The following is a 27,202-nucleotide window of genomic DNA, read 5'->3' as shown; positions in this document are numbered from 1 at the left end:
TGATACAGACATTATTGTATTGATTAATAGTTTCTGAAGGCACTGTATATTATTACATTTTGTGATGTTTTTGTTTGTTTTGTTCTTCGGCAAGGGTTTTTTCGGCCGCTCGTGAACATAGAGCTTCTTTACAAGGAAAGACAATGTTCAGAGCCTACGGCCCTTCGTCGGTCATTGGTCAATAGTAGGGATTCTTCAATTAAGTGTTTGTTGTCATTCAATTATAGATGACTCGTTTTCATGCACATTTTTGCACTTGAGAAATACTGCACCAAACATCTTATTTAGATGTGACATTTTGTGACTAAGATTTTGTGACAAGGATAGTAAAACCACACACACACACAGTGCTAATATATAGTCAGAGTGTAGTTGAAAGCCTTGGCCAGGGGCAAGACATACCAGCCTGTGTGAATAGTAGAGAGATGAGGAGTTAAGAGGGTCTGATTACTACTATAAACACCAGTCTATTGCCCAGCCAGGAGAGTCCTTTATTGGGTCATAGGTGTCCCGTCCCAAATGGCACCCTATTCCCTATATAGTGCACTACTTTTAATCAGAGCCCTATGTGCCCTGGTCAAAAGGTACCATATTTAGATGGGTGCCATTTGGGACACAGCCAGGGAATGTTTGGATGGGAAAGACACAGACAGGACTATGGTCTGACCCACAATGGAAATCCCTCAGAGGTCTCGGACAGTGTTACAACAGAGCGGTCATCAATGGCTTGTATCCCAAAAATCACCCTATTCCCTATTTAGTGCACTACTTTTGAGCAGGGACCCATTGGGCTTGGGTCAAAAGGCATTAGTGTGCCATTTAGGACAAACCCATGGGTCCCAACATGTATGGGACACCAAAATGGACTAGACATCGAATTTTCCTTCAAAAAGGTTGAGATGATTTAGTCTAGCCTTAATGACAGTGTTTTATGAATTATTCTGCCATTGTGCAGTCGGGAAGTTGGGAACAGAGCATTATTTCTAGACAGTCATCACGCCCAAAGAGTCAACTGAATTACTGTAGTTTATACTGACGCTGGCTGTAAACATGTTTATTGCAACTATGAAGTTTAAGAGTGTCTGTTTATTTTATAAAAGCAATTCAGATTATATGCACTAACATACACAGCCCCCATGATGTCAATTAATAATCAGGTAAAAATCAACTTTTTTCTGTCCTGCTATCCACGACACGCCCGTCCTGACAGTATGATCAGACAGGTCAGGCAGGAGAATGGGGCGCCACTGCAGAACTAGGGGGAACACAAAGTTCTGCTCTGTAACGTCCTGGCAGTGGCATGGTCACAAATTGAAGAGGAAGAAACAGTGGGAGGGAGAGAGAGGGAGGGAAAAGGAGAAGGGGAAGTAGTAGAGGGACAAAGAGAAATGAGAGAGAGAGCAAGAGCGAGAGATAAAGAGAGAGAGAATATGCCTGTCACTGAGAGTTAGGCAGAAGGGCGAAATTACAAAGGGACACTTTTTGTGCTTCTAACTAAGTTGATGCTATTACTGTAAGACTGATATCAATGTTTACCCATGCAATGTCTTATGTAATGGACATTCTTTTCAATCAAAATGTTTAACACAGAATGTTGTTCAACGTGTTTTAATTAGTGACGTCTGTTGAAGACCAACATATTGGACTTCTTAAAAAGAAAACATTCAAACCACAACAGAGTCTAATCATTTCTACTCACTCAATCATTTCTACTTGTCTCTTGTCTGTACGATTTCATTTCTGCTAAATGGGGAAAAAGCAGTTTTCGGCCGACTTGGAATGCAAGATTATTATTAGAACATAAGCAAATCTGCTAAATTGGAAAAAAAACTTAAGTCATGGATCAAGTGTGAAAGGTACACCATCATACTGAACAATCCTTTGCAGCTTTTAGTTTAACTTTAAAAAACAAATGTCCTTCCTTAATATACAGTATAGGTAATGTACAGTACAATAATTCCATTGTCAGTTAACAAATGTGTTCATTTATTATGTCCAGCTATTTCCCAAAAAGTATATTGCACACAGGCCCTGCTTCAATATACTACTAAGTGCTCATATCGACCAGCTGACGTGTCTACTCTCCCTTCGATACAATCACATCTATATTATGGTAGACCAGGGGTCTTTAACTCCAGGTCTGGGGGCCACATCAGGACTGCAAGCTGCTTTTTTGTGGTCCTCGACAGAGCCTTTTGTTTACTGTAAATCACAGTGGAGGCTGCTGAGGGGAAGACAACTCATAATAATGGCTGGAATGGAGCGAATGGGATGGCATCAAACACATAGAAACCATGTGTTTGATACAATTCCATTAATTCTGCGACAGCCATTACTACGAGCCCGTCCTCCCCAATTAAGGTGCCACCAACCTCCTGTGTTAAATCAGTGGTATTCAAACTTTTTCAGCAGGGAACCTATTTTTTTTTCAGCAGAATTTCTGGTGACCCCAACCCAAATCTAAAAACACAACTTACATCAACAAATAACTTTCAATTCATTGTCTTGTCATCTCTCTTATAAAAATTAAGAGAACCAATCTTTCTCAAAAACGTATATTGTCCCATACAATAATCTGTTGGCTACTCTTCATTTTTTAGGTCTTTAAGTCCACGCCGACTGGGATAGGATGTTATTTTTATTTGGCGACCCTGACTCTGAATACCACTGCTGTAAATAGAAGGCTCTCACCCTGGATACATAATGTCAAAGAGCATGGTGGGACAAGCAGCTGCTAGGTCGGCTGGCAAAGTGACATCACACAGAACTGTGAGTGTTTGGAACGTGTTGGAACTGGCAGAGCTGGGGGAAGGGTTTGTCCGACCACAGCACATGTACTGCCAATAGGTCAAAATGATGCACTACATTGGGAATAGGCTGTCATTTCAGACATACCCTAATTCTTCAAAGAGAATGTGAGAGCCCATATATTTAGAATTGACACTGTGCCACAGTCACTGTGGAAAGGATCAAAAACCAATTGGAATTGATCAGTTTTAGCTGGAGAATAAAAAATCTGAAAAATATTTGTAGAAATACAAGCTGTAGAGCAGACTTAATCTGGAGCATATTCTATTAATGCAAAGTTCTGGAACGTTAGAACCTGACACATTTTCCCAATGTACATTCTATACATTAGATTTCTATGTCCTGGTACAGAGGAAGGTGTGACTGATTCCAGTGTGGACAGGTACAGTATGGAGACTGGGTGGAGGGCTGAGTGGAGCACTGGTGGATTATGGGCAATGTAGTTCTAGTAGTCACAGCCCAGCAGCTCCATGCGCAGGGTGATGCGCTCTTGCCACTCCCAGGGCACAACGCGCAGGTAGCGGGCGTAGAACGGAGGCTCAAACAGGTTCTTCTTATGCATGTTGTTGTCAATGTTGCCTTGGAAAATCTGTCAGGGAACACACATACATCAATGGTCAATTGTTAACTACCAAATCTGTCAGGAAACACACACACACACATCAATGGTCAATGGTTAACTACCATATCTGTCAGGAAACACACACACACACATCAATGGTCAATGGTTAACTACCATATCTGTCAGGGAACACACATACATCAATGGTCAATGGTTAACTACCAAATCTGTCAGGAAACACACACACACACATCAATGGTCAATGGTTAACTACCATATCTGTCAGGGAACACACACACACCAATGGTCAACTACCGTATCTGTCAGGGAACACACACACATCAATGGTCAACTCCCATATATGTCAGGGAACACACACACATCAATGGTCAACTACCATATGTCAGGGAACACACACACATCAATGGTCAACAGTTAACTACCATATCTGTTGTATGGTGTGAATAATTCTACACCTGAACAAATATGTCTATATTTAAATATGCATGTTGAAAGGGACTCATGAAATGTCTTTTTTTGCATTATACACAGTGTGCGGGAGTCCTTCTCAAGGTTCACTTCAGTTGTTCAATCTCCTACCCAGCTGTGTTAAGACATTACTTCATGTGTGTAACAGTTATTGTTCAGATAAACTTCAATATTCACCCTATTCATTGAAACAGTCAGTTTTAATGGTTCTACTGAATGGGAGGAGAGATCTAATATGAACCAATATGTAAAGGTCAAAGGTCAATGTCTGAGGCCTCCCATCAAGGATTGTAAATTGGTCTGAACTATGACCTCATTCATGATGACAGCCTTACGACCCAAACACAACTCCCCTCCCAGTCCCTCTGAGGAAGCCCCTGGCTACGTCACATAATGTCAAGGGTAACTCAATGAAAAGATTGGTTGTTTATTCGTCCCTGAAGGTCATTGAATTATTCAGCGTAGGCCCCCAATGCAAATTTAAACAGCCCCTTGCTTGCAGCACTCCCATGGGGGTGAAGATTGGCCTCTCCTATTCCACACAGAGAGGGGGGCTTCAGGGGTGAGTGTCACTAGCACTGTTCCAGCCAGGGACAAAACAGGAAGTAAAGAGATCATTCACACAGAGGACCAGGGGATACACTCCACACACAGGGTGGGGGTCCGGAGAGGGGGTCCGTAAATTGGCACGGGAAACACAGTCAGGTCCCAACTCATGTCAACAAACAAACTGTGCAGAGGTTCGCAAAACCCCTTATCCCTACTATCGAAATCAAATAGGGTAAAAATGATTATAGTATGTCTGTGTCTCTTTACTTTTAAATGGCGTCCTCTCCTTTCCTTTCTGAACATTGAAATGGCTGGGTAGACTAATATCATCTAACAGATAAGATCAGTGGCGATGAAAGAGAGGAGACAAGGAAAGGAAACCAATTAAGCGTATCAGAACTATGAGGCTGAAAAATACTTATTTTGTTGGGGAGCCCCAATATGTGAGACTGTCATAATGAGAATACGTTGTGAGCAGTGTTTCACAGACCTTCTCTGTGTTGGTGTTCTCATCCTTCACCAGGTTCCAGGTCTGTCCGTCGTCGCTATAGGCCACTTTGAAGGCGGACACAAACTGCACCACCCCAAAGTCCTTGGCCCCCTGGGTGATGATGCCTGTCAGATGCTTGGTCTTTTCCAGGTCAACCTGGGACAGGATCATGGAGGACAAGACAGTAACATATAGACCAGATTAATGATAATACCTTCAATTCAATGAACCCTGTATTTTGGTATTTAAGAAGTAGCTCTTTTCCCAAGGTCAAATAAAATCACAAAACGTGTCTTGGCTACAGTAGAAAAACCACAGTAGAAAAGAGAAGGATGGTTCACATTCATTCATTTCAGGTGAAAAAAGGAAAAGGTTTATTCCATTTCAAACGTTTCGTCCATCTGACCTTCATCAGTGTCATAAAAACCTACAACTACTACAAGGTAGACTCTCCTCACAGGAATCTCTTCACTTTTCAGAATAAGAAGTGTGTGAGCGGGGTGAAGTTTATAAACAAAGATACTACGTCAACATATGTCAGACTCCTATCCCTGATGTCTGTTTTCCCACACAATTTGTGCCCAATATTGAATAGCTGTTTCATCATATAAAATAGTATGAAGCAAGAACAGATGTCAGAATCCCACAAGGATGATAAAAATGATCCATGACTTTTTGTGTTACAAATCATATTAGGAAGAGAAAGTGATCCTTCCTCTAAGGAATGTTTCCATTGATATTTAGTTGGTATTCACTAAGAAATGATGCGGTAACAATCTATACACTCTGGTACGTACTACAACTAATTCAACACAACTGGGAACTACCTGGTAGCTAAAAGTTCCCATCCTAAAGACACAAACAAGTAACTCATTGGTTATTACTGTATGAATACCATTTTACCAACTTCCAAGTAATTACCATGTCATTTCTAAACCGTAAAATAAAGGGCTACCTGAAATCCTTTGTTAAAGTAGACAGTTTAAAATGGCAATGTGGGATTGGTACATACATGTACTTACACTACTGTTCAAAAGTTTGGGGTCACTTAGAAATGTCCTTGTTTTCCATGAAAACATACATGAAATGAGTTGCAAAATGAATTGGAAATATAGTTGACAAGGTTATAAATAATGATTTTTCATTGAAATAATAATTGTGGTCTTCAAACTTTGCTTTTGTCAAAGAATCCTCAATTTTGCAGACCTTTGGCATTGTAGTTGTCAATTTGTTGAGGTAATCTGAAGAGATTGCGGGTACTATTTAATGAGTACTATTTAATGAGTACTATTTAATGAAGCTGCCAGTTGAGGACTTGTGAGGCGTCTGTTTCTCAAAATAGACGCTAGTACTTGTGCTCTTGCTCAGTTGTGCACCGGGGCCTCCCACTCCTCTTTCTATTCTGGTTAAAGCCAGTCTGCGCTGTTCTGTGAAGGGAGTAGAACACAGCGTTGTACCAGATCTATTCCATGCCGATTTCTCGCATGGAATAGCCTTCAAAAACAAGGCCATTTCTAAGTGACCCCAGACTTTTGAATGGTAGTGTATATAGCTAGCTATTGGTTCTTAAAGAATAGACGTTTAGATGCTTCACTCCATCAGAATCCAAAATACTGTTTTACTCCATTGTTTAATACAATATCATTTTAAACAAACACTAACTTCAAAACATGGTTAAAAATATGCTTTTGAGCTCCTGGATGTTCAGTCTTTGCATCCATAGCTCTGTCTATGAATTTGAGTGTGGTTAAATTTCTCCAGGCCCCATCCCTCAGCTGTTTACCAAAACAAGTGGTTTGTTTTTGGAATCCATATTGCCCCTTTAAAAAAGAGGAGAGTCAGTCTCACCTGTAGCCACTCTGAGCGGTTGTTAGTGGCGGGGGACCAGGCGTTGGTCTTGCCCTGTTTGTCTAGCCGGGCGAACTGTGGGTGCCAGGTGAAGGCATCAATGCCCCAGGTGCGGAAGGCACTGGACGCCGAGAGCTGTCCATCAGAGACAAGGCGGGACTTCATGCCCATTGGCTCAGAGCAACCTGTCGTGTTGGAATATACCGTAAACGAGACAGCAGAGAGACAATGATAGACAGGAAAGGAGTGGAGGTGAAAGACAGAGAACCAATAGAGAGAAACCAATGATCACACCAAAGTGAAGAACCACCCACTCAGTGGAGTACATTACAAGGAGCCCGTCCTCCTAATTTATCCCTCCGCCAACCAACACTGCAGCTCAAGGCATGTAGATTAGCCACTTACTGATTGATCGATTGATTTGACAACATGACATAAACAGTGTAGGACAGATAGCATGACATAAACAGTGAAGTATACTGTGGATAGCATGACATAAACAGTGTAGGACATGTGGATTACATAAACAGTGTAGGACAGATAGCTTGACATAAACAGTGTAGGACAGACAGCATGACATAAACAGTGTAGGACCGATATCATGACATAAACAGTGTAGGACAGATAGCATGACATAAACATTGGAAGAACAGATAGCCTGACATAAACAGTGAAGTATACTGTAGATAGCATGACATAAACAGTGTAGGACATGAGGCATGACATAAACAGTGTAGGACCGATAGCATGACATAAACAGTGTAGGACAGATAGCATGACATAAACAGTGTAGGACAGATAGCTTGACATAAACAGTGTAGGACAGACAGCATGACATAAACAGTGTAGGACCGATATCATGACATAAACAGTGTAGGACAGATAGCATGACATAAACATTGAAGAACAGATAGCCTGACATAAACAGTGAAGTATACTGTAGATAGCATGACATAAACAGTGTAGGACCGATAGCATGACATAAACAGTGTAGGACAGATAGCATGACATAAACACTGAAGAACAGATAGCATGACATAAACAGTGTAGGACAGATAGCATGACATAAACAGTGTAGGACAGATAGCATGACATAAACACTGAAGAACAGATAGCATGACATAAACAGTGTAGGACAGATAGCGTGACATAAACAGTGTAGGACAGATAGCATGACATAAACACTGAAGAACAGATAGCATGACATAAACAGTGAAGTATACTGTAGATAGCATGACATAAACAGTGTAGGACATGTGGCATGACATAAACAGTGAAGTATACTGTAGATAGCATGACATAAACAGTGTAGGACAGATAGCGTGACATAAACAGTGTAGGACAGATAGCATGACAAACAGTGTAGGACAGATAGCATGACATAAACAGTGAAGTATACTGTAGATAGCATGACATAAACAGTGAAGTATACTGTAGATAGCATGACATAAATAGTGTAGGACATGTGGCATGACATAAACAGTGAAGTATACTGTAGATAGCATGACATAAACAGTGTAGGACAGATAGCGTGACATAAACAGTGTAGAACAGATAGCATGACAAACAGTGTAGGACAGATAGCATGACATAAACAGTGTAGGACAGATAGCATGACATAAACAGTGTAGGACAGATAGCATGACATAAACAGTGTAGGACAGATAGCATGACATAAACAGTGTAGGACAGACAGGTATGCCATATTATTTCCTGTGTAAAGGCACACTACAGAAAGTCAATAATAAGACCAAGTAATGAAAGCAGGGAATGAAAAGTACCAGACAGATATTTATAATAAACAAATAACATTTGTATAAAGGAGGCATTGAAATGAATAGGAAAGGAGGCAGGGAATAGGAAAATAATGGGGAATAGGAAAATAATGGGGAATAGGAAAATAATGGGGAATAGGAAAATAATGGGGAATAGGAAAATAATGGGGAATAGAGTGAGTGAAGCCCAATAGCCTTACTAGCAGCAAGTCAATTTGAACTGTAGCTCTATACACACTGAGTAATAGGGTGGGGCTGGAAACACATATGGACATGGTGTGTGTGTGTGTGTGAGTGTGTGTGAGTGTATGGGTGGTGCTTTTGTCAGGAACTCCGTCCCCATTGTTGCACTGCATGGGTCTCCCTCTGAATGCTGTCCAAACCATTCCCTACAGTATGTGGTCTAAACATAACTAAATCTAGACTCATGTTAGGACATCTAAACAACCCCTCTTACTGTCAGCAAGATGGACAGAAGAGCCACAGTGTCAACACAAGGAGACCGCATGTACCCAACTTAATGCCTTTTACTTGGTGGGCTTGTAACTTTTCTCAAGGTCTATTTGTGGTTCAGGCAGAGGACTCTGAATGTCCCTGGGATTTTGAATGGGGTTTTATTTACAGCTGCATGTCAATAGTCTGGAGTGGCTTCCTCTCTTTATCTCCCTATTACCATCTGATGTAAAAAACAAGACACCAAATGACCAGACCATATTTCTATCACCTGTCCTGAGTTTCCAGATTGATGCAGACGGAGACGAGGAGGAAAGGAAGTCAATTAAAACTATTGAGATGCAGTCTAGTCGTCTTTCCACTCTATTTTCCCATGTAGAGGTGTCTGTTTACCATTGAGCTCACAGCCCACCAGCTCCATACGCAGGGTGCAGGCCTTGCGACACACCACAGGAATGACGCGGATGAACTGGGCCACGATGGGAGGGTCAAACAGGTTGGTCTTGGTGCTGTCATTATCAATGTTACCCACAAACACCTGTGGCACAGGGCACAGAAGTGATGTCACCAAGTTGTTACAGCCATTCATGTGGGAGCAACTGTACAGATCCAAGTAAAACATGCCAGTAGGAACAGATGTAGGAACAGCTTTAACCTCCCACAATTCTGACCTTAACCATTAAGAGGATGAAACATATCTGACCCTTTATAAGACTGTAGGAAATGGGACAACTGTTTAAATGAACTTACACTGAGTCACTAACTATAAATGAATATTACTATGGTAAACTCATATTGTAAAGTCACCTTGTCCTTCCTCTGTCCCGCTGGTCTGTAGGGGGTGTAGGTCTTACCATCAAAGCTGGAAGACACTTTAAAGACCTTAATGTACTCAGCTATGCCCATTCGACTGGCACCCTGGGTGATGATGCCAGTTAGGCGCATCTTCTTTTGCATGTTGATCTAGAGTCAGAGGTCAGAGAGAGGTCAGACAGGGGTCAAACCACTAATCATCCTCCCCACTGGGATTTAGATGATACACTGTTAGAAAAAAGGGTTCCAAAAGGTTTCTACAGTTGTCCCCATAGGAACAATGTTTCAGTTCCAGCTAGAAAGGATTCTACATAGAACCCAGAAGGGTTATTGCTGGAACCAAAAATGGTTCTTCAAAGGGTTCTCCTATGGGGACAGCCAAAGAACACTTTTATGTTCTAGATGGCACCTTTTTTTCTGAGAGTACAGTGTATGGCTGTTTATATGTGTACTACATGCTTAGACTTTACTAGAGCTGTGTAGCATCATTCAGACAAATCGAAAAAGTGTTTCATTTCTTTTCCATGACAATGTCCATAGAGAGGCCAGATCGAGTGACTTCATCAAGTAGAAAAGCATGTTTCAAGCCAAAGTTTAGTCTGGACCCATGAGGAGCTGGCCACGGTCCACCAGTGGGTTATGACCTCCCATTTGAGAACACCATTACCACAACAAGTGATTATTTACTAAACTGACTTGGTTCTCTAACCTCCATCCAGGGGTTCTTGTCATGGTTGGCGGCGGTCCAGGCGTTGACCATGCCCTGGTTGTTGAGCCGGGCCAGTTCTGGACCCCAGCGCTGAAGACCCATAATGCCATAGTGTACAGAGGAGGACGAGATCTGAGACTCTACGATTTCTCCTCCCTCCATCCCCATCAGAGATATACAACCTGGAACAAACACATACAGAGACATACATATGTTATATTGTCTTATATAGGAGACAGAAACAGGTTATAATCTCTAATATGGACATACTGGTTGTGACTTAAAGTACAAAGAGAGACAGTTCATAATGTGTAACACACAGAGTAGTAGACATGTTTCAGTCTCTCCTATGCAGCGGTTCCCCTGCCCTATACTTACGGAGCTGGCATTGCTTTCCAACGTAGGGTGAAGGGCACAGGCAGGTGTAGTCACCATCCAGATCTCGACACATCCCACCGTTCTTACATGGCTGCTTCTCACAGTCATTCACATCTAGACAGGACAAGCACAAGAGATAGACACAGTTACATAGAAGTTGGGTATGTCATCATAATAAACCCTGTCCTAACATAGGAATCTGACATGGGACTTCATAATGACACATAATAAACCTTGTCCTAACATAGGAATCTGACATGGGACTTCATAATGTCACATAATAAACCTTGTCCTAACATAGGAATCTGACATGGGACTTCATAATGTCACATAATAAACCTTGTCCTAACATAGGAATCTGACATGGGACTTCATAATGACACATAATACTTTTCTGGATGGATTTTTTTCAGGAAGACATCAAGAAAGACTAAACATTGTTGCCCTTATCTGGTCATATAACTAGATTTGCTCTATACAACCGGACCATAACTATTGAAAATACATCAGAATGAACCAGTTCTGCCCACTGGGTCTGACATCTAAAACCCTCCCTGGACCTGAGCAGGAGAGTACCCCAAAGGTAAGTCAGATATAGCCCAGTGGTAAGACTACCTGGCATGCAGGCTAATCAGCCAGGTGGGTGAACCTTGAAGAACCACAATACCACCAGTGGGCCTCCATAATGCCTCTCTGCAGGTGTGTTCTCTAAGACACAGCGGTGATGACAGGGGCACAGCTGGGGGCAACTCTGGGGCCAGGCATCATCAATTACCACAGGTGAAGGGCAGGGTTGTGGTTTTGGGTGTGTTCTATATTGTGCCTGCAGGGTTAGGTGACCTGGGAGTAGTCTATGGTAGTCTGTCCACTGCTGCAGCTCTTTCTTGTCCCCACCAGGGGGCTCAGTTGTATTATAAGTAGCATGGACTAAAACTGGGCTGTATTCATTAGTCTACACCGTAGCAAACCATAGCAAAATGTTGTGCAACAGAAAACACTGGTAGATCCCCTGTTTGCTTCTCATTGAACAACAACAAAAATTATTCAACAAAGTCATTGGCATCGGGGGAACTTTATAAGTGAGTATTGTTATCAGATAAAACAGTATATCCCAAATGGTGGGTCGGTACCCGTTAGCGAGTCATTACTGATTCGTTCTAGGGTGTGGACCTTCGAAAAATCTGCTTTGTTCGTTCATTCAGTGCCCGTGGGTCACAGGAAAATTCCCAAATGGTTTGGTGGGTCATCGGACAGAAATATTTGGTAACCACAGAGCTAGAACATCTTCATATTGTAACTACTCATCCCGGGAATTTAAAAATAGACCATAAACAGTAAACACAGTGGTTGAAAACGGTGTTTGTAGCAGTCTAAGTGTCCCTGGGAGCCACTTCCAGGTTGTAATCTAGGGGGCAGACAGCACTTTAACACTACATCTTCTGTTTAGCTACTGTTCCCGTTAACTCTAAGAGGATTGCTCCCAACTCTAAAACCCATTCCGCTCAACGGCGTGACAACACACACACCCACACTGAGAAATACAAGCACACACACACGTGCATGCACATACACAGAAAACACACACACGGGCATGCACATACACAGAAAACACACACACGTGCATGCACATACACAGAAAACACACCCACGTGCATGCACATACACAGAAAACACACACACGGGCATGCACATACACAGAAAACACACCCACGGGCATGCACATACACAGAAAACACACACACGCACCGCACCCTCCAGTCATTCTGAGAATCTACTCAGTAAATAACATCTCTGACCTTGATTAGGTAGATTAAATGCCGTAGGTGTATCTTTAGACTATGTGTGTGTGTGTGTGTGTGTGTGTATACGCCTGCATGTGTGTATGTGTCCATGTCTGTGCCAATGACAGACAGGGACACTGACAGAAGGTCAAGAGTGGTTTGATCCATTCTTAGAAGGAAGGGCAGAAGATTCTAGAATAATGGGGTCCATAACAAACAGCAGTATATCCAACCACTACCCAAGCAGGAGAATTTCAGCCATGTTGGACTAACAAGACAGTACTGGGATCCACCCTAACTACAGGCCTATACAATCTATGACGTCTGGTAGAACAAGAACAAATGTGGGTGGTGACAACCAAACAGCAATAACACTGGTGGTCAGACTAGCAGTTAGAGGTTATAAATATGCTATGAATCATCTACAGTTTTGTAGTCGCATCAGCGCGCCTGGTTTTTCAATCAGATTCTGGACTTTCAATGGAAAACTTGGACAAACCAAGGAAATGAATGGAAAGGACAAAGTTTATAGTGGCATTAGCCTCCTAGATCCTAATCTGGAATGTGAAAAGTCTTGTACCAGTCCATGCATGAATATCAGTTTGTTTTAATGAGATGGCAACTACTGACCCAACTAGCACTGAGGCTCTCAATAGCTAGGCCTACTGTGTAGAGAGCAGGACTGGCAGAGCTCTCCTCGCTCTGCTAAAGCCTTTTGAGATTAGAGTGGACCATGGCTAATTGCTGTAAAGGTGCCCCAGAGGGAGAGTTCCTGGCTGGCTAGGGGGGGTATTAGAGAAAACCTGGTAGAAGCTTGTATACACAAAACATGCAACTTAGAAAAAGACAATTGAACATAAATATCCAAGATGGCTGAATTTAAAATTGGGAAATTGTTGAGCTGACATTGTATACCCCATTAATCCAATGATTTATGCTCAACGTGAGTCCAATTTTTTGCCTTTGCAAGTTCCATTTGACTTTATTACATTTTTTTGTCAGGACCAGTTTATCATTATTACATACAATACCATGCAAAAGTTTGGACACACCTACTCATTCAAAGGTTTTTCTTTATTTTTACTACTTTCTACATTGTAGAATAATATTGAAGACATCAAAACTATGAAATAACACATATGGAATCATGTCATAAACAAACAAAAAATGTTAAACAAATAAAAATATATTCTATATTTTAGATTCTTCGAAGTAGCCACCCTTTGCCTTGATGACAGCTTTGCATACTCTTGGCATTCTCTCAACCAGCTTCACCTGGAATGATTTTTCAACAGTCTTGAAGGAGTTTCAACACACAGTACGCTGAGCAGTTGTTGGCTGCTTTTCCTTCACTCTGCGGTCCAACTCATCCCAAACCATCTCAATTGGGTTGAGGTCGGGTGATTGTGGAGAACCGGTCACTCCATCCCTCTCCTTCTTGGTCAAATAGCCATTACACAGCCTGGAGGTGTGTTTTGGGTCATTGTCCTGTTGAAAAACAAATGATAGTCCCACCAAGCGCAACCCAGATGGGATGGGGTATCATTGTGGAAGCCATGCTGGTTAAGTGTGCCTTGAATTCTAAATAAATCACAGACAGTGTCACCAGCAAAGCACCACCACACCGTTACACCTCCATGCTTCACGGTGGGAACCATGCACGTGGATATCATCAGTTCACCTACTCTGCGTCTCACAAAGACACGATGGTTGGAACCAAAAATCTCAAATTTGGACTCATCAGACCAAAGGACAGATTTACACAGATCTAATTTCCATTGCTCGTGTTTCTTGGTCCAAGCAAGTCTCTTCTTCTTATTGGTGTCCTTTAGCAGTGGTTTCTTTGCAGCAATATGACCATGAAGACCTGACTCCCGCAGTCTCCATTGAACAGTTGTTGAGATATGTCTGTTAGTTGAACTCTGTGAAGCATTTACTTGCACTGCAATCTGAGGTGCAGTTAACTCTAATGAACTTAACTCTGTAGCAGAGGTCTTCCTTTCCTGTGACGGTCCTAATGAGAGACAGTTTAATCAAAGCACTTGAAGAAAAACTTTCAAAGTTCTTGGAATTTTCCAGATTGACTGACCTTCATGTCTTAAAGTAATGATGGACTGTCGTTTCTCTTTGCTTATTTGAGCTGTTCTTGTCATAATATGGACTTGGTCCTTTACCAAATAGGGTCATCTTCTCTTTACCAACCCTACCTCGTCACAACACAATTGATTGGCTCAAACACATTAAGAAGGAAAGACATTCCACAAATTAACTTTAACAAGGCGCACCTGTTAATTGAAATGCATTCCACATGATTACCTCACAAAGCTGGTTGAGAAAATGCCAAAGAGTGTGGAAAGCTATCATCAAGGCAAAGAGTGGCTACTTTGAAGCATCTCAAATATATTTAGATTTGTTTAACACTTTTTTGGTTACTAAAATTATTCCATATGTGTTATTTCATAGTTGTGATGTCTTCACTATTATTCTACAATGTAGTAAAATAGTAAAAATAAAGAAAAACCCTGGAAGGAGTAGGTGTCCAAAGGTGTGTCTCTCTCTCACACACACACACACACACAGTATTTAAAGCCCATCCATCAGCAGCCCACGCTTCACCACATTGTGGGTGTGTCCCTAGGATGCACTGCAGGCAGAGTTACTTCTCCTCATCATAGAAGGGTTTAGAACACTCATTCTTAGGTTTTTGGTATCCAAATAAATGTTTTAAATGTCATCATAATGACATCACTGTTTTAAAGGGGCAATCTGCAGTTTCGATACAATAACAAAGCCACCCAGCTGCTGTTTTGGTTAACAGCTGAGGGAAGGGGCTGGAGAAATCAACATATTACTAATTCATGGACAGAGCTATGGATACAAGGACTGTCCATACATGATCTCAAAATTATAGTTTTAACAATGCTTTTAGGCTATACAGTTGTTGACTGCAATTACATTGTTTACAAACAAAGGAGTAAAACAAGTTTATATTTGGGGTTCTAATAGGGTACGACAGTTGATCTAAACTCATGAGAAATGGGTATGTATAATTCATTTTAAAAGTCTAAAGATGGATGTATTTAATACAGATTGCCCCTTTAATGTCATGTTACTGTTATGTCATAGTGTGAAGCCAAAGGGACATTTCTATATCATGTGGATAATACAGTTGTTTTAATCCATTCTGCTCCATGTAAGCACTTACTAAACGTTCCTTTGGATATGAGTGTCTGCAAATGATATGAGTCTCTGCTAACGATATGAGTGTCTGCTAATGATGTGAGTGTCTGCTAATGATGTGAGTGTCTGGTAATTATGTGAGTGTCTGGTAATGATGTGAGTGTCTGCTAATGTCTTTTCTTTACTACTCACATATTTAAAAAAACAAAAACATTTTTAAAGTACGGACCAGATTGGACCCCCAGTGAAGGTTAAAGAGCTAAATCACAACTTCTTCAAAAGCGGAGATCACACTGAACATCTTATGCCTTCCAAGCAGGAGATCACACTGAACATCTTATGCCTTCCAAGCAGGAGATTAAAAGGAGATTCATATCCACGATTCACCCAGTCATGCTGCATTTAGTCAACATGGCTGAAAAACGCTTTTTCACTCTAAGACGCTTGGCTGGGTTGCCATTTCCTCATTAGCTAACAGCTCTCCAACGAGCTGAATGAAAGTCTTTCATGAATCATGAGCTCACCACAATGCTTTCTTACACTCATGCACAGAGTGGAAAATGTCTCCGGCGTTTCCAACTTTTACACCCATTAATGTTAATAATGCCTCAACACGACGTTGTTTTGACCGGAATGGTGGAAGTTAGGATTGGGGTAGTGGACCCTACCCAAGCCAAGCTCTGGTTCTCCTCACCTACAACAATTTGGCATTAATTGTTTCCGATTTAAAAATGTATCTTAAGACAACAATCTAGGGGAAACGCTGAGTAGCACAGACATGTTGGCCATGTTCGGCTACTTCCCTATTACTTTCACCAATCCAACCAACCAATTCAGATCTGGGATTACTTGAAGGAAGGAAAGCCCGGGTTGGCAGGGCGAATTAGGACAGGTACAGTCACAAGTAAGGAACTTACTGATCTGGCAGTGCACGCCCTCGAAGCCAGGCTGGCATTTACACACGTACTCGCTGAACACGTCTCCTCGTCTGGTCGGAGTGATGACCTCACACGACCCATCATTCCTGCAGGGGTTGGGAATGCAGGGACCTAAGGTAGGATTGACCAATTATAAAGACCGGACACACTCAAGGAAAAAAATCAAGAATATGCTTTAATTTAATGAAAAACAGTCAGGTTTAACAAACAGAAATGGAAGCCAGCGCCTGGGTGCCAGTCCAAGAAATTAGCTTTGCTTCAAAAATGAAGTGACAAGACCAAAATCTCAGTATACAGAGTATATTGAATTGTCCCATTTGAAACTCAAAGCTTTTTAAATACGTCCACCCTGCCTTTACCATATTTGGCTAACTCTACTCCTCCTTACCAGTCTCATTGACCTGTCTTGACCATATTTGGCTAGCTTTACTGCTCCTTACCAGTCTCATTGACCTGCCTTGACCATATTTGGCTAGCTCTACTCCTCCTTACCAGTCTCATCGACCTGCCTTGACCATATTTGGCTAGCTCTACTTCTCCTTACCAGTCTCATCGACCTGCCTTGACCATATTTGGCTAGCTCTACTCCTCCTTACCAGTCTCATCGACCTGCCTTGACCATATTTGGCTAGCTCTACTCCTCCTTACCAGTCTCATTGACCTGCCTTGACCATATTTGGCTAGCTCTACTCCTCCTTACCAGTCTCATTGACCTGTCTTGACCATATTTGGCTAGCTTTACTGCTCCTTACCAGTCTCATTGACCTGCCTTGACCATATTTGGCTAGCTCTACTCCTCCTTACCAGTCTCATCGACCTGCCTTGACCATATTTGGCTAGCTCTACTCCTCCTTACCAGTCTCATCGACCTGCCTTGACCATATTTGGCTAGCTCTACTCCTCCTTACCAGTCTCATCGACCTGCCTTGACCATATTTGGCTAGCTCTACTCTTCTTTACCAGTCTCATTGACCTGCCTTGACCATATTTGGCTAGCTCTACTCCTCCTTACCAGTCTCATTGACCTGTCTTGACCATATTTGGCTAGCTTTACTGCTCCTTACCAGTCTCATTGACCTGCCTTGACCATATTTGGCTAGCTCTACTCCTCCTTACCAGTCTCATCGACCTGCCTTGACCATATTTGGCTAGCTCTACTTCTCCTTACCAGTCTCATCGACCTGCCGTGACCATATTTGGCTAGCTCTACTCCTCCTTACCAGTCTCATCGACCTGCCTTGACCATATTTGGCTAGCTCTACTCCTCCTTACCAGTCTCATTGACCTGCCTTGACCATATTTGGCTAGCTCTACTCCTCCTTACCAGTCTCATTGACCTGCCTTGACCATATTTGGCTAGCTCTACTCCTCCTTACCAGTCTCATCGACCTGCCTTGACCATATTTGGCTAGCTCTACTTCTCCTTACCAGTCTCATCGACCTGCCTTGACCATATTTGGCTAGCTCTACTCCTCCTTACCAGTCTCATCGACCTGCCTTGACCATATTTGGCTAGCTCTACTCTTCCTTACCAGTCTCATTGACCTGCCTTGACCATATTTGGCTAGCTCTACTCCTCCTTACCAGTCTCATTGACCTGTCTTGACCATATTTGGCTAGCTTTACTGCTCCTTACCAGTCTCATTGACCTGCCTTGACCATATTTGGCTAGCTCTACTCCTCCTTACCAGTCTCATCGACCTGCCTTGACCATATTTGGCTAGCTCTACTTCTCCTTACCAGTCTCATCGACCTGCCGTGACCATATTTGGCTAGCTCTACTCCTCCTTACCAGTCTCATCGACCTGCCTTGACCATATTTGGCTAGCTCTACTCCTCCTTACCAGTCTCATTGACCTGCCTTGACCATATTTGGCTAGCTCTACTCCTCCTTACCAGTCTCATTGACCTGCCTTGACCATATTTGGCTAGCTCTACTCCTCCTTACCAGTCTCATTGACCTGCCTTGACCATATTTGGCTAGCTCTACTCCTCCTTACCAGTCTCATTGACCTGCCTTGACCATATTTGGCTAGCTCTACTCCTCCTTACCAGTCTCATTGACCTGCCTTGACCATATTTGGCTAGCTCTACTCCTCCTTACCTGTCTCATTGACTTGCCTTGACCATATTTGGCTAGCTCTACTCCTCCTTACCAGTCTCATTGAGGTGGCAGGTGTCTCCAGTAAAAGCATCAGCACAGATACAGATGAATGGGTCCTCCCCCACCCCGGTCACACACGTCCCTCCGTTATGGCAGAGATTCACTTCACAGTAATCTCCTGGAAGAGGGGGAGCGAGAGAGAGAGACGTGGAAAGGGGGGTAGAGACAGTGGTAAAGAGAGGGAAAGAGGGGGGAAGAGAATAAAATGAGGTGAGAGAGAGGAGTGTCACAGGGTGGCCACATAAAGGCACGATATGGAGCCTCCATGCACCTGCCATGTTTTAGACAGTTTGACAATCTCTGTGTCAAAAGGCAGTTATACCTCACCTCAATGGCCTCTCCATTACATGTGATCAAGCATATCTTACATCACAGCATGAAAAGTTGGAGGGTTGATAAGGGACGTCCCTGGACTCCTGGCCCTGTATTCACAAAGCATCTCACAGTAGGAGTGCTGCTCTTAGGGTCAGTATATGCTTTCAGATCATAATGACTAAGATGACACAGGCAGGGAAGACCTGATATTAGGTCAGCACTCCTACTCTGAGACACTTTGTGAATACAGGCACTGGCACTCTAACGAGAGTCGTTTCCCTCCATGAACACAAAGGAGATGTGGTGATGCTGAGGGCCCATGTTAGCTGGGAGGTCATAGAGGGCCTAAGTGCTGACTCACAGAGCACAGGAAGGAGAGGACAGAAACATCCAGAGGGAGACAGGTGGTTTTATGGTTCCACTAAGCCAAGAGTGACCTTACAGTCATCCATGACATACCAGCATATAAAACAGAATCATAGTTGCTTTACAATGGGTAGGTTCAATGACATACAGGAGTTTGAAGAGGTGAGCTGAGAATGGTCATTAGAGTTGACAATCATGAACAAGCTCCCTGCCAGAGAAAAATAGTTGGTGTGCTCCCTGTCAAGTATTGCGAAGTAGCTTATTATAGAGTTACAGGTATACTTGATGTACTTACCCTCTTGGTACAATGTAATTACTAAGTATTTTAGATACCCAGGTCTATGTAATGTAGAGGGCTGCATGCTGGGGATCTCACTCATCTCACCATTCACCTGGGCTGTTCTATTGGGGCGCAGGGTAGCCTTAGAGTGTTGGACTAGTAACCGAAAGGTTACAAGTTCAAATCCCCGAGCTGACAAGGTAAAAATCTGTCGTTCTGCCCCTGAACAGGCAGTTAACCCACTGTTCCTAGGCTGTCATTGAAAATAAGAATTTGTTCTTGCCTAGTTAAATAAAAGGTAAAATAAATATTAATCAGTGGGTTTTACAGCCTCAGTCAACCTTTTGTAGTGAGCATACTGGCTACCAACCGACAACAGACACGTTGTCGGTTGGTAGAACACCAGGGTTAAAACACTTCCTTTGAGGAGCTGACAAAGGGGTGAGAGAAAGTGTTGTGTTGAAAGTGTACCAGGCATTTCAAGTTAAAGGCATTTCATGATTTTGTGGAGATTCCTATATAAAAAAAGTTGCTATCTAGAACCTTAAAGGGTTCTTTGACTGACCCCATAGGAGAACCATTTTTGGTTCCAGGTAGAACACATTTGGGTTCCATGTAGAACCCTTTCCACAGAGGGTTCTACCTGGAACCCAAAAAGGGTTCTACCTAGAACCCAAAAATTCCTCTGTTGATTACACTCAGGAAAGTGAGGGGATGGAAAGGGGAACAGAAGTGACACCTGTCTTTGAGTTTATGGTTCATGACAATAAAACATCAATGGTATCAACCCGTTTCAGTTTCTTTCACCAACTGTCAGCTATTCAAGTGGAACGTGACCCTCGTGTTGTGTACAAGCATTTCGCTACACCTGCAATAACAATGAAGTGCGTGGGTGCAAAATAACTTATGTTCTGCTTTTCCTGCTGCTTGGATACTAAGAAACACATTTAAACACAGCGAAAGATCAATCTTGGAACCCAGAACCTAAACTTGAGTGCAGGCTGGTCAGCTACAGTATGTTAACAGTCTGTCATGGGAACTAGCCACAGATTATTGCTCTGGGTCCAGACAGACATGTTAAATGGACTGTGCATTTCATTCTCACCTCCCCCTGTGCTTTACTTCACTAACCGAATGTGTTTGTCTTCCAAACTAAAAGAATGCAGGATTCCCTAGATTATAAACAGACCAGGGATAGGTACCTCGAAGTGGATTCCCATTTTCCTCATTTCAGGAATGACCAACACTTACAAAACACATAAAATCAAATTTTATTGGTCACATACACATATTTAGCAGATGTTATTGCGGATGTAGCAAAATGCTTGTACACAACACTAGGGTCGCGTTCCACTGCTCAGACGTTGCATGCATCAACCAATGGTTTCTGCGTGCCAGGACACTTCATTGACTGTGTCATCGACTGACAGATGGATGTGGTTATCTGATAGGTAACATACCTATACAGATGTTGTAAGATCTGACAATGTGTAAGCAGTGGAATGCGACTTAGGTGTGTCGAGGGTCAGGGGGCTTGAGCCAGGTATACCACCTAAACCTATCAACACACAACATGAACAGGTGGTCGAGATAAAAATTCCTGGTGCACAAATAAGAGTGACTATACAGAGCTCATTCTATCACCAAAGTGAAACTGGTTCTCTAAATTCTCTGAAGATAATCTGAAAATCTCTGCATTATAAGTATTCCAAGAGATGTTGCAAATAAACATATGTTTTGTTGTACAGTGATGCGGATATAATTGAGCACATTGTTGCCTAAGCTTACAGGTAGACCTTTCATTACAGTAGCCATACACCTGTACACTCTTAGAAAAAAAAAGGTAGAACTCTTTTGGGTTCCATGTAGAATCCTTTGTGTAAAGGGTTCTACATGGAATGAAAATGGGTTCTACCTGGAACCAAATGGGTTCTACCTGGAACCAAAAAGGGTTCTTTAAACAGTTCTATGGGGACAGTTGAAGAACCCTTTTAGGTTGTAGATAGCAAGTGGAGGGTTGCCGGGTAGAATCACAGGCCCGACAGTAAAAATCTGGTGAGAATTGAATATCCTAGTTGCCATCTGCTCCAGGGGTGCTGCGCAGTGGCTGACCCTGTGCTTCCAACCCTTCTGTGTGTGCATTGGGGTGGGTTGAGTAACAAAAATACATTTCTGTTCTCCAAAAAGAAAATGGACATTAAGTGTGGTTCCTCTTCTTCCTTTTCAACCTACAATGATTTAGAGTAAACAACATGCCTCTTACAGGAATCACTGGTTGTGATCGTAGACAATAAACATAAGACTGTGCTGCTAACCATATCTTTACATTTAAGTACAGGGTTGAAAGTCTATCATCAAAAATCACATGGCAACAATATGTCTGAGTCAGGCGTTCAATTATCTACATTGACTCTACAAATAGCAGACAGGACTGAAATAATACCCTTCACACTTTTGAAGCACCAACTTTGATGATCTTTTAGGTTTATGGGGGTTGTCATCACTAGAACCATGGTCTGAACAACTGCACTCACCTAGACCATTTGAGAGAGGTACAGCCCTCTGGATTGGATCGAGGAATTGTCTGAGGCAAAGAGTAGCAATCTTCACTATCTAAGCTCTAGTGATATATTTTCAGTGGTGATACGTGATAAATATTTAAAATATGATTTACACAATTAAATGAAAGCAGAGCTTGAAAAGTGTATTTGAGTAAGTGAGAAAGAAAATCACTTGACTGAAAGCACACTTTAAATGTAATTCTTAGCTGAGCAATGCAAATTTTATTCATGATGAGTTAAATTATAAATTAATAATTGATCATAGAAACTGACATCCCTTCATTTTACAGACCTGACTACAAAAAAAAGTAATGACAAGAAAATGACTGTTTCCCGATCTAAAAGAGTGTGCCAATAACTTTTTTCCCTCGCATTACGTTTATCCCTTGCTGTCTCTGCCTGGCCGGTTCCTCTCTCTCCACTGGGATTCTCTGCCTCTAAACCTATTACAGGGGCTGAGTCACTGGCTTACTGGTACTCTTCCATGCCGTCCCTAGGTGGGGTGCGTCACTTGAGTGGGTTGAGTCACTGACGTGGTGTTCCTGTCTGGGTTGGCGCCCCCTTTGGGTTGTGCCGTGGCGGCGATCTTTGTGGGCTATACTCGGCCTTGTCTCAGGATGGTGGTTAAAGATATCCCTCTAGTGGTGTGGGGGCTGTGCTTTGGCAAAGTGGGTGGGGTTATATCCTGCCTGTTTGGCCCTGTCCGGGGGTATCATCGGATGGGGCCACAGTGTCTCCTGACCCCTCCTGTCTCAGCCTCCAGTATTTATGCTGCAGTAGTTTGTGTCGGGGGGCTAGGGTCAGTTTGTTATATCTGGAGTATTTCTCCTGTCTTATTTTTAAATAAGATTTTTATTTTACCTTTATTTAACCAGGCAAGTCAGTTAAGAACAAATTCTTATTTTCAATGACAGCCTAGGAACAGTGGGTTAACTGCCTGTTCAGGGCAGGACGACAGATTTGTACCTTGTCAGCTCGGGGGTTTGAACTCGCAACCTTCCGGTTACTAGTCCAACACTCTAACCACTAACCTGCCGCCCCTTATCCGGTGTCCAGTGTGAATTTAAGCTCTCTCTAATTCTTTCTTTCTTTCTCTCTCTCAGAGGACCTGACCCCCTAGGACCATGGCGTGATGACTCCTTGCGTGATGACTCGGCCAGTCCACCTGGCCGTGCTGCTGCTCCAGTTTCAACTGTTCTGCCTGCGGCTATGGAAACCTGACCTGTTCACCGGACGTGATAGCTGTCCCAGACCTGCTGTTTTCAACTCTCTAGAGACAGCAGGAGCGGTAGAGATACTCTCAATGATCGGCTATGAAAAGCCAACTGACATTTACTCTTGAGGTGCTGACCTGTTGCACCCTCGACAACTACTGTGATTATTATTATTTGACCATGCAGGTAATTTATGATCATTTGAACACCTTGGCCATGCTCTGTTATAATCTTCACCCGGCACAGCCAGAAGAGGACTGGCCACCCCTCATAGCCTGGTTCCTCTCTAGGTTTCTTCCTAGGTTTTGGCCTTTCTATGGAGTTTTAGGCTGGGTTTCTGTACAGCACTTTGAGATATCAGCTGATGTAAGAAGAGCTTTATAAATACATTTGATTTGATCATCCAGCCCACATTTGGATGTCCAGCTTCTGTGACATTTAACCTTTTCACTAAGACCTACAGGTGAAAAGTTGGGACATTGTGTTGTAAATGTCTGATGCAAGAGTATGGGCCAGAGCAGTCAACACAAGAGAGTTGGACATGAGTGACAGGCAAAATCAGCAGTTATATCTGGCATTAATGAAGTGTTGGCCTACAGAGAGTTACTTTGCTTAGTTCTTTTACAGTGAAAAATAGTCACCTGAATAGTGAATGTGAGTAACCAGTAGGTATGTAATGGAAGAAGGATGCCAGAAACTTGTTGTAACTCAAGAATACTGTTGGTTGAAACAGTGTACTGTACAGTAAGTGTATACTTTATGTTTGTAAAATAATTTGTATCTAATACGAGAGTAGAGGGCTTTATGTTTCTAGAACCTTAGCTGGAGTCTTTGGCTGTTTTGGCTGCCAGAGCCAGACTACCTCTGAATGTAACATATAAAGTCCTTACACGTTAAAGGGACAATCTGGAGTTAATACATCCATTTTTTTTATCTGTTAAATTAATGACATATAGCCATTGATTATTGAAGAATATAATTTATAAATGCTTCATGAACTTCATCAGAGCCCAAAATATAAGCTTGTTTTACTCCAATGTTTGTAAACTAAGTCAATGTAAATATACACTGTAGGTCTATAGCGTCAAAACATGGTTAAAACTATCATTCTGATCTCATGGATGGTCAGTCCTCATGGATGGTTAGTATATCTGTGAATTTGAGAGTGGTTATGTTTCTCAAGCCACATCTTTCAGCTGTTTACCAAAACAAGTAGCGGGTCAGTCGCTTTGTTATTGTTTGAATTCCGGATTGTCCCTTTGAAGGATTAGACTTTAACAGTAGATTCTTGCGATAGGGTTGGATGAGTTAACCAACTAAATAAACGGGACTCACCTTTCACTGAGCAGACGGCAGCGATAAGGACACAAGCGCAAATAAATGTCAAAGGGCACAAAAACCCGTGACGTTTCATGTTGATTTCTCGAGAATTCCCCACTCTTTCCGAGAGTAGACCAGATGGATAATATAATACGGTGATACCGCTAGTTTCCCGGCTGAGATTGACAGGGAAGGTAGGCGGGTTCTAAATTAGCGGGTTCCATGGATTAATGCGCGGGTGGGCGCGTCGGAGGCTGGGGTAGATCCCTAAACCTTGTACTGTAAAATTTGTGTTAACATTTGTGTTTCACTTTATATATATTTTTTACAAACACTTTGGAATAGACATATGTACTCAGAGAACTTACTATGTTGTTGAAGTCTGGCTATAGTATATGAACAATGGTAGGTTAACATTTTTCGCTATATGTAACTAATTTACCCTTTATAGTGGGTACCTTTACCCTTCCCTCTGCAGATCTGGACCTGGGGGGTTTGATGTCCACATTTTGAGTTGTATCGCTTCCTAGTGGACGTTTTTCCCAATTAAATAGAACATATTGTGGCTATGGTCAAACCATAGAGATAGATAGAGGACTCTATAGTGCCCAAAAGCACGCCCAAAAGCACCCCCCCCCCCCCCCCCCCCCCCCCCCCCGTGTGTGTGCACCACGCCTATTTATATGAGAACAAGCCCTGTTCATGTGACAAATTGCTCACACCCTCTTGTTGGTGTTGAGAACATGTGCAGGTTTAAAGATTATTTCCCGCAATTACACACATTTTGTCACTGGGTGCATCAGTTTTTTCAGTTTTAAAGCTAATTTCCTTGCAATTCTATAGATTTTGCCATGTCTAGTGTGTATTTATGTGATATTTGAGTGACTGAACATTACAACAAAATCTATAGGCTAAAAAACCTAGCTGAAAAACATTAGCTGACATGGGCTTGTTGATCTGGACATTTCTGGAAAGTTATAAATAACTCTAAGGTATGTAATAACATGACAAGAGAAAAACTGATGATGCACTACACAATTTAAAAATGTTACATCCCGGGGGCGCGCCCCACTGTCATGTTGTGTCTTGTCTCTGTCCTTTCCCTTCACCCTGTCTCCCTCTGCTGGTCGTTGTTAGGTTACCTTTTCTCCCCCGCTTTCTCCCAGCTGTTCCTTGTCTCCTCTAACTACCCATTCACCCCGTTTCCCACCTGTTCCCTTTTTCCCTCTGATTAGGTCCCTATATCTCTCTCTGTTTCTGTTCCTGTCCTTGTCGGATTCTTGTTTGTGTTTCATGCCTGAGCCAGACTATCGTCATGTTTGCTGTAACCTTGTCCTGTCCTGTCGGAATCTGCCGGTCTATCTGAGCCTACCTATGTTTGGTTATTAAAGAAGCTCTGTTTAAGTTAGTTCGCTTTTGGGTCCTCATTCACTCACCATAACAGAAGAATCCGACCAAGAATGGACCCAGCGACTTCGGATCCTCTCCACTCAGCCGTCGGGATCCAGGGAGCGATGCTAGGCAGACACGAGCAGGAAGTGTCTGCTGCTCGACATGCCGTTGAGACCCTGGCCACCCAAGTCTCCAACCTCACAGAACAGGTTCACCATCTCCGCCTCGATCCACCGGCCACTTCCAGGGCTTTCGAATCTCCGGAGCCCAGAATCAATAACCCGCCGTGTTACTCTGGGGAGCCCACTGAATGCCGCTCGTTCCTCACCCAGTGTGATATTGTGTTTTCTCTCCAGCCCAACACTTACTCCAGGAGCACTGCTCGTGTCGCCTACGTCATATCTCTCCTTATTGGACGGGCTCGTGAGTGGGGCACGGCAATCTGGGAGGCAAGGGCTGAGTGTACTAACCAGTATCAGGACTTTAAGGAGGAGATGATACGGGTTTTTGATCGATCTGTTTTTGGGGAGGAGGCTTCCAGGGCCCTGTCTTCCCTATGTCAAGGTAATCGATCCATAACAGACTACTCTATTGAGTTTCGCACTCTTGCTGCCTCCAGTGGCTGGAACGAGCCGGCTTTGCTCGCTCGTTTTCTGGAGGGTCTCCGCGCAGAGGTAAAGGATGAGATTCTCTCCCGGGAGGTCCCTTCCAGCGTGGATTCCCTGATTGAACTCGCTATTCGCATTGAGCGACGGGTTGATCTGCGTCACCGAGCTCGTGGAAAGGAGCTCGCGTTCTCCGTTGCCCCCCTCTCCGC

The 27,202-nt window shown here is 42.8% G+C and overlaps 1 protein-coding gene across 1 annotated transcript; it reads right to left on the bottom strand.

The window, feature by feature from the left end:
• Nucleotides 1–1,592: 1,592 nt before the first annotated feature.
• On the bottom strand, nt 1,593–25,227 carry LOC110506825 (lactadherin). The gene is made up of 10 exons (XM_090222754.1): nt 25,009–25,227; nt 18,930–19,055; nt 16,753–16,884; nt 10,875–10,988; nt 10,497–10,678; nt 9,782–9,937; nt 9,368–9,512; nt 6,747–6,931; nt 4,899–5,054; nt 1,593–3,397 (listed from the first exon to the last, which is right to left on the bottom strand). Exons 1-10 carry the CDS (start codon nt 25,085–25,087, stop codon nt 3,254–3,256), a joined length of 1,419 nt encoding a protein of 472 aa, XP_090078880.1. The 5' UTR covers nt 25,088–25,227; the 3' UTR covers nt 1,593–3,253.
• Nucleotides 25,228–27,202: the final 1,975 nt, after the last annotated feature.

This window comes from Oncorhynchus mykiss, chromosome 26 (assembly GCF_057628025.1).
Source record: "Oncorhynchus mykiss isolate SJ-2025 chromosome 26, ASM5762802v1, whole genome shotgun sequence".
NCBI classification, from domain to species: domain Eukaryota; kingdom Metazoa; phylum Chordata; class Actinopteri; order Salmoniformes; family Salmonidae; genus Oncorhynchus; species Oncorhynchus mykiss.
Note: the sequence above shows the minus strand (reverse complement) of the source record. Positions and strands in the feature narration are given on the sequence as shown.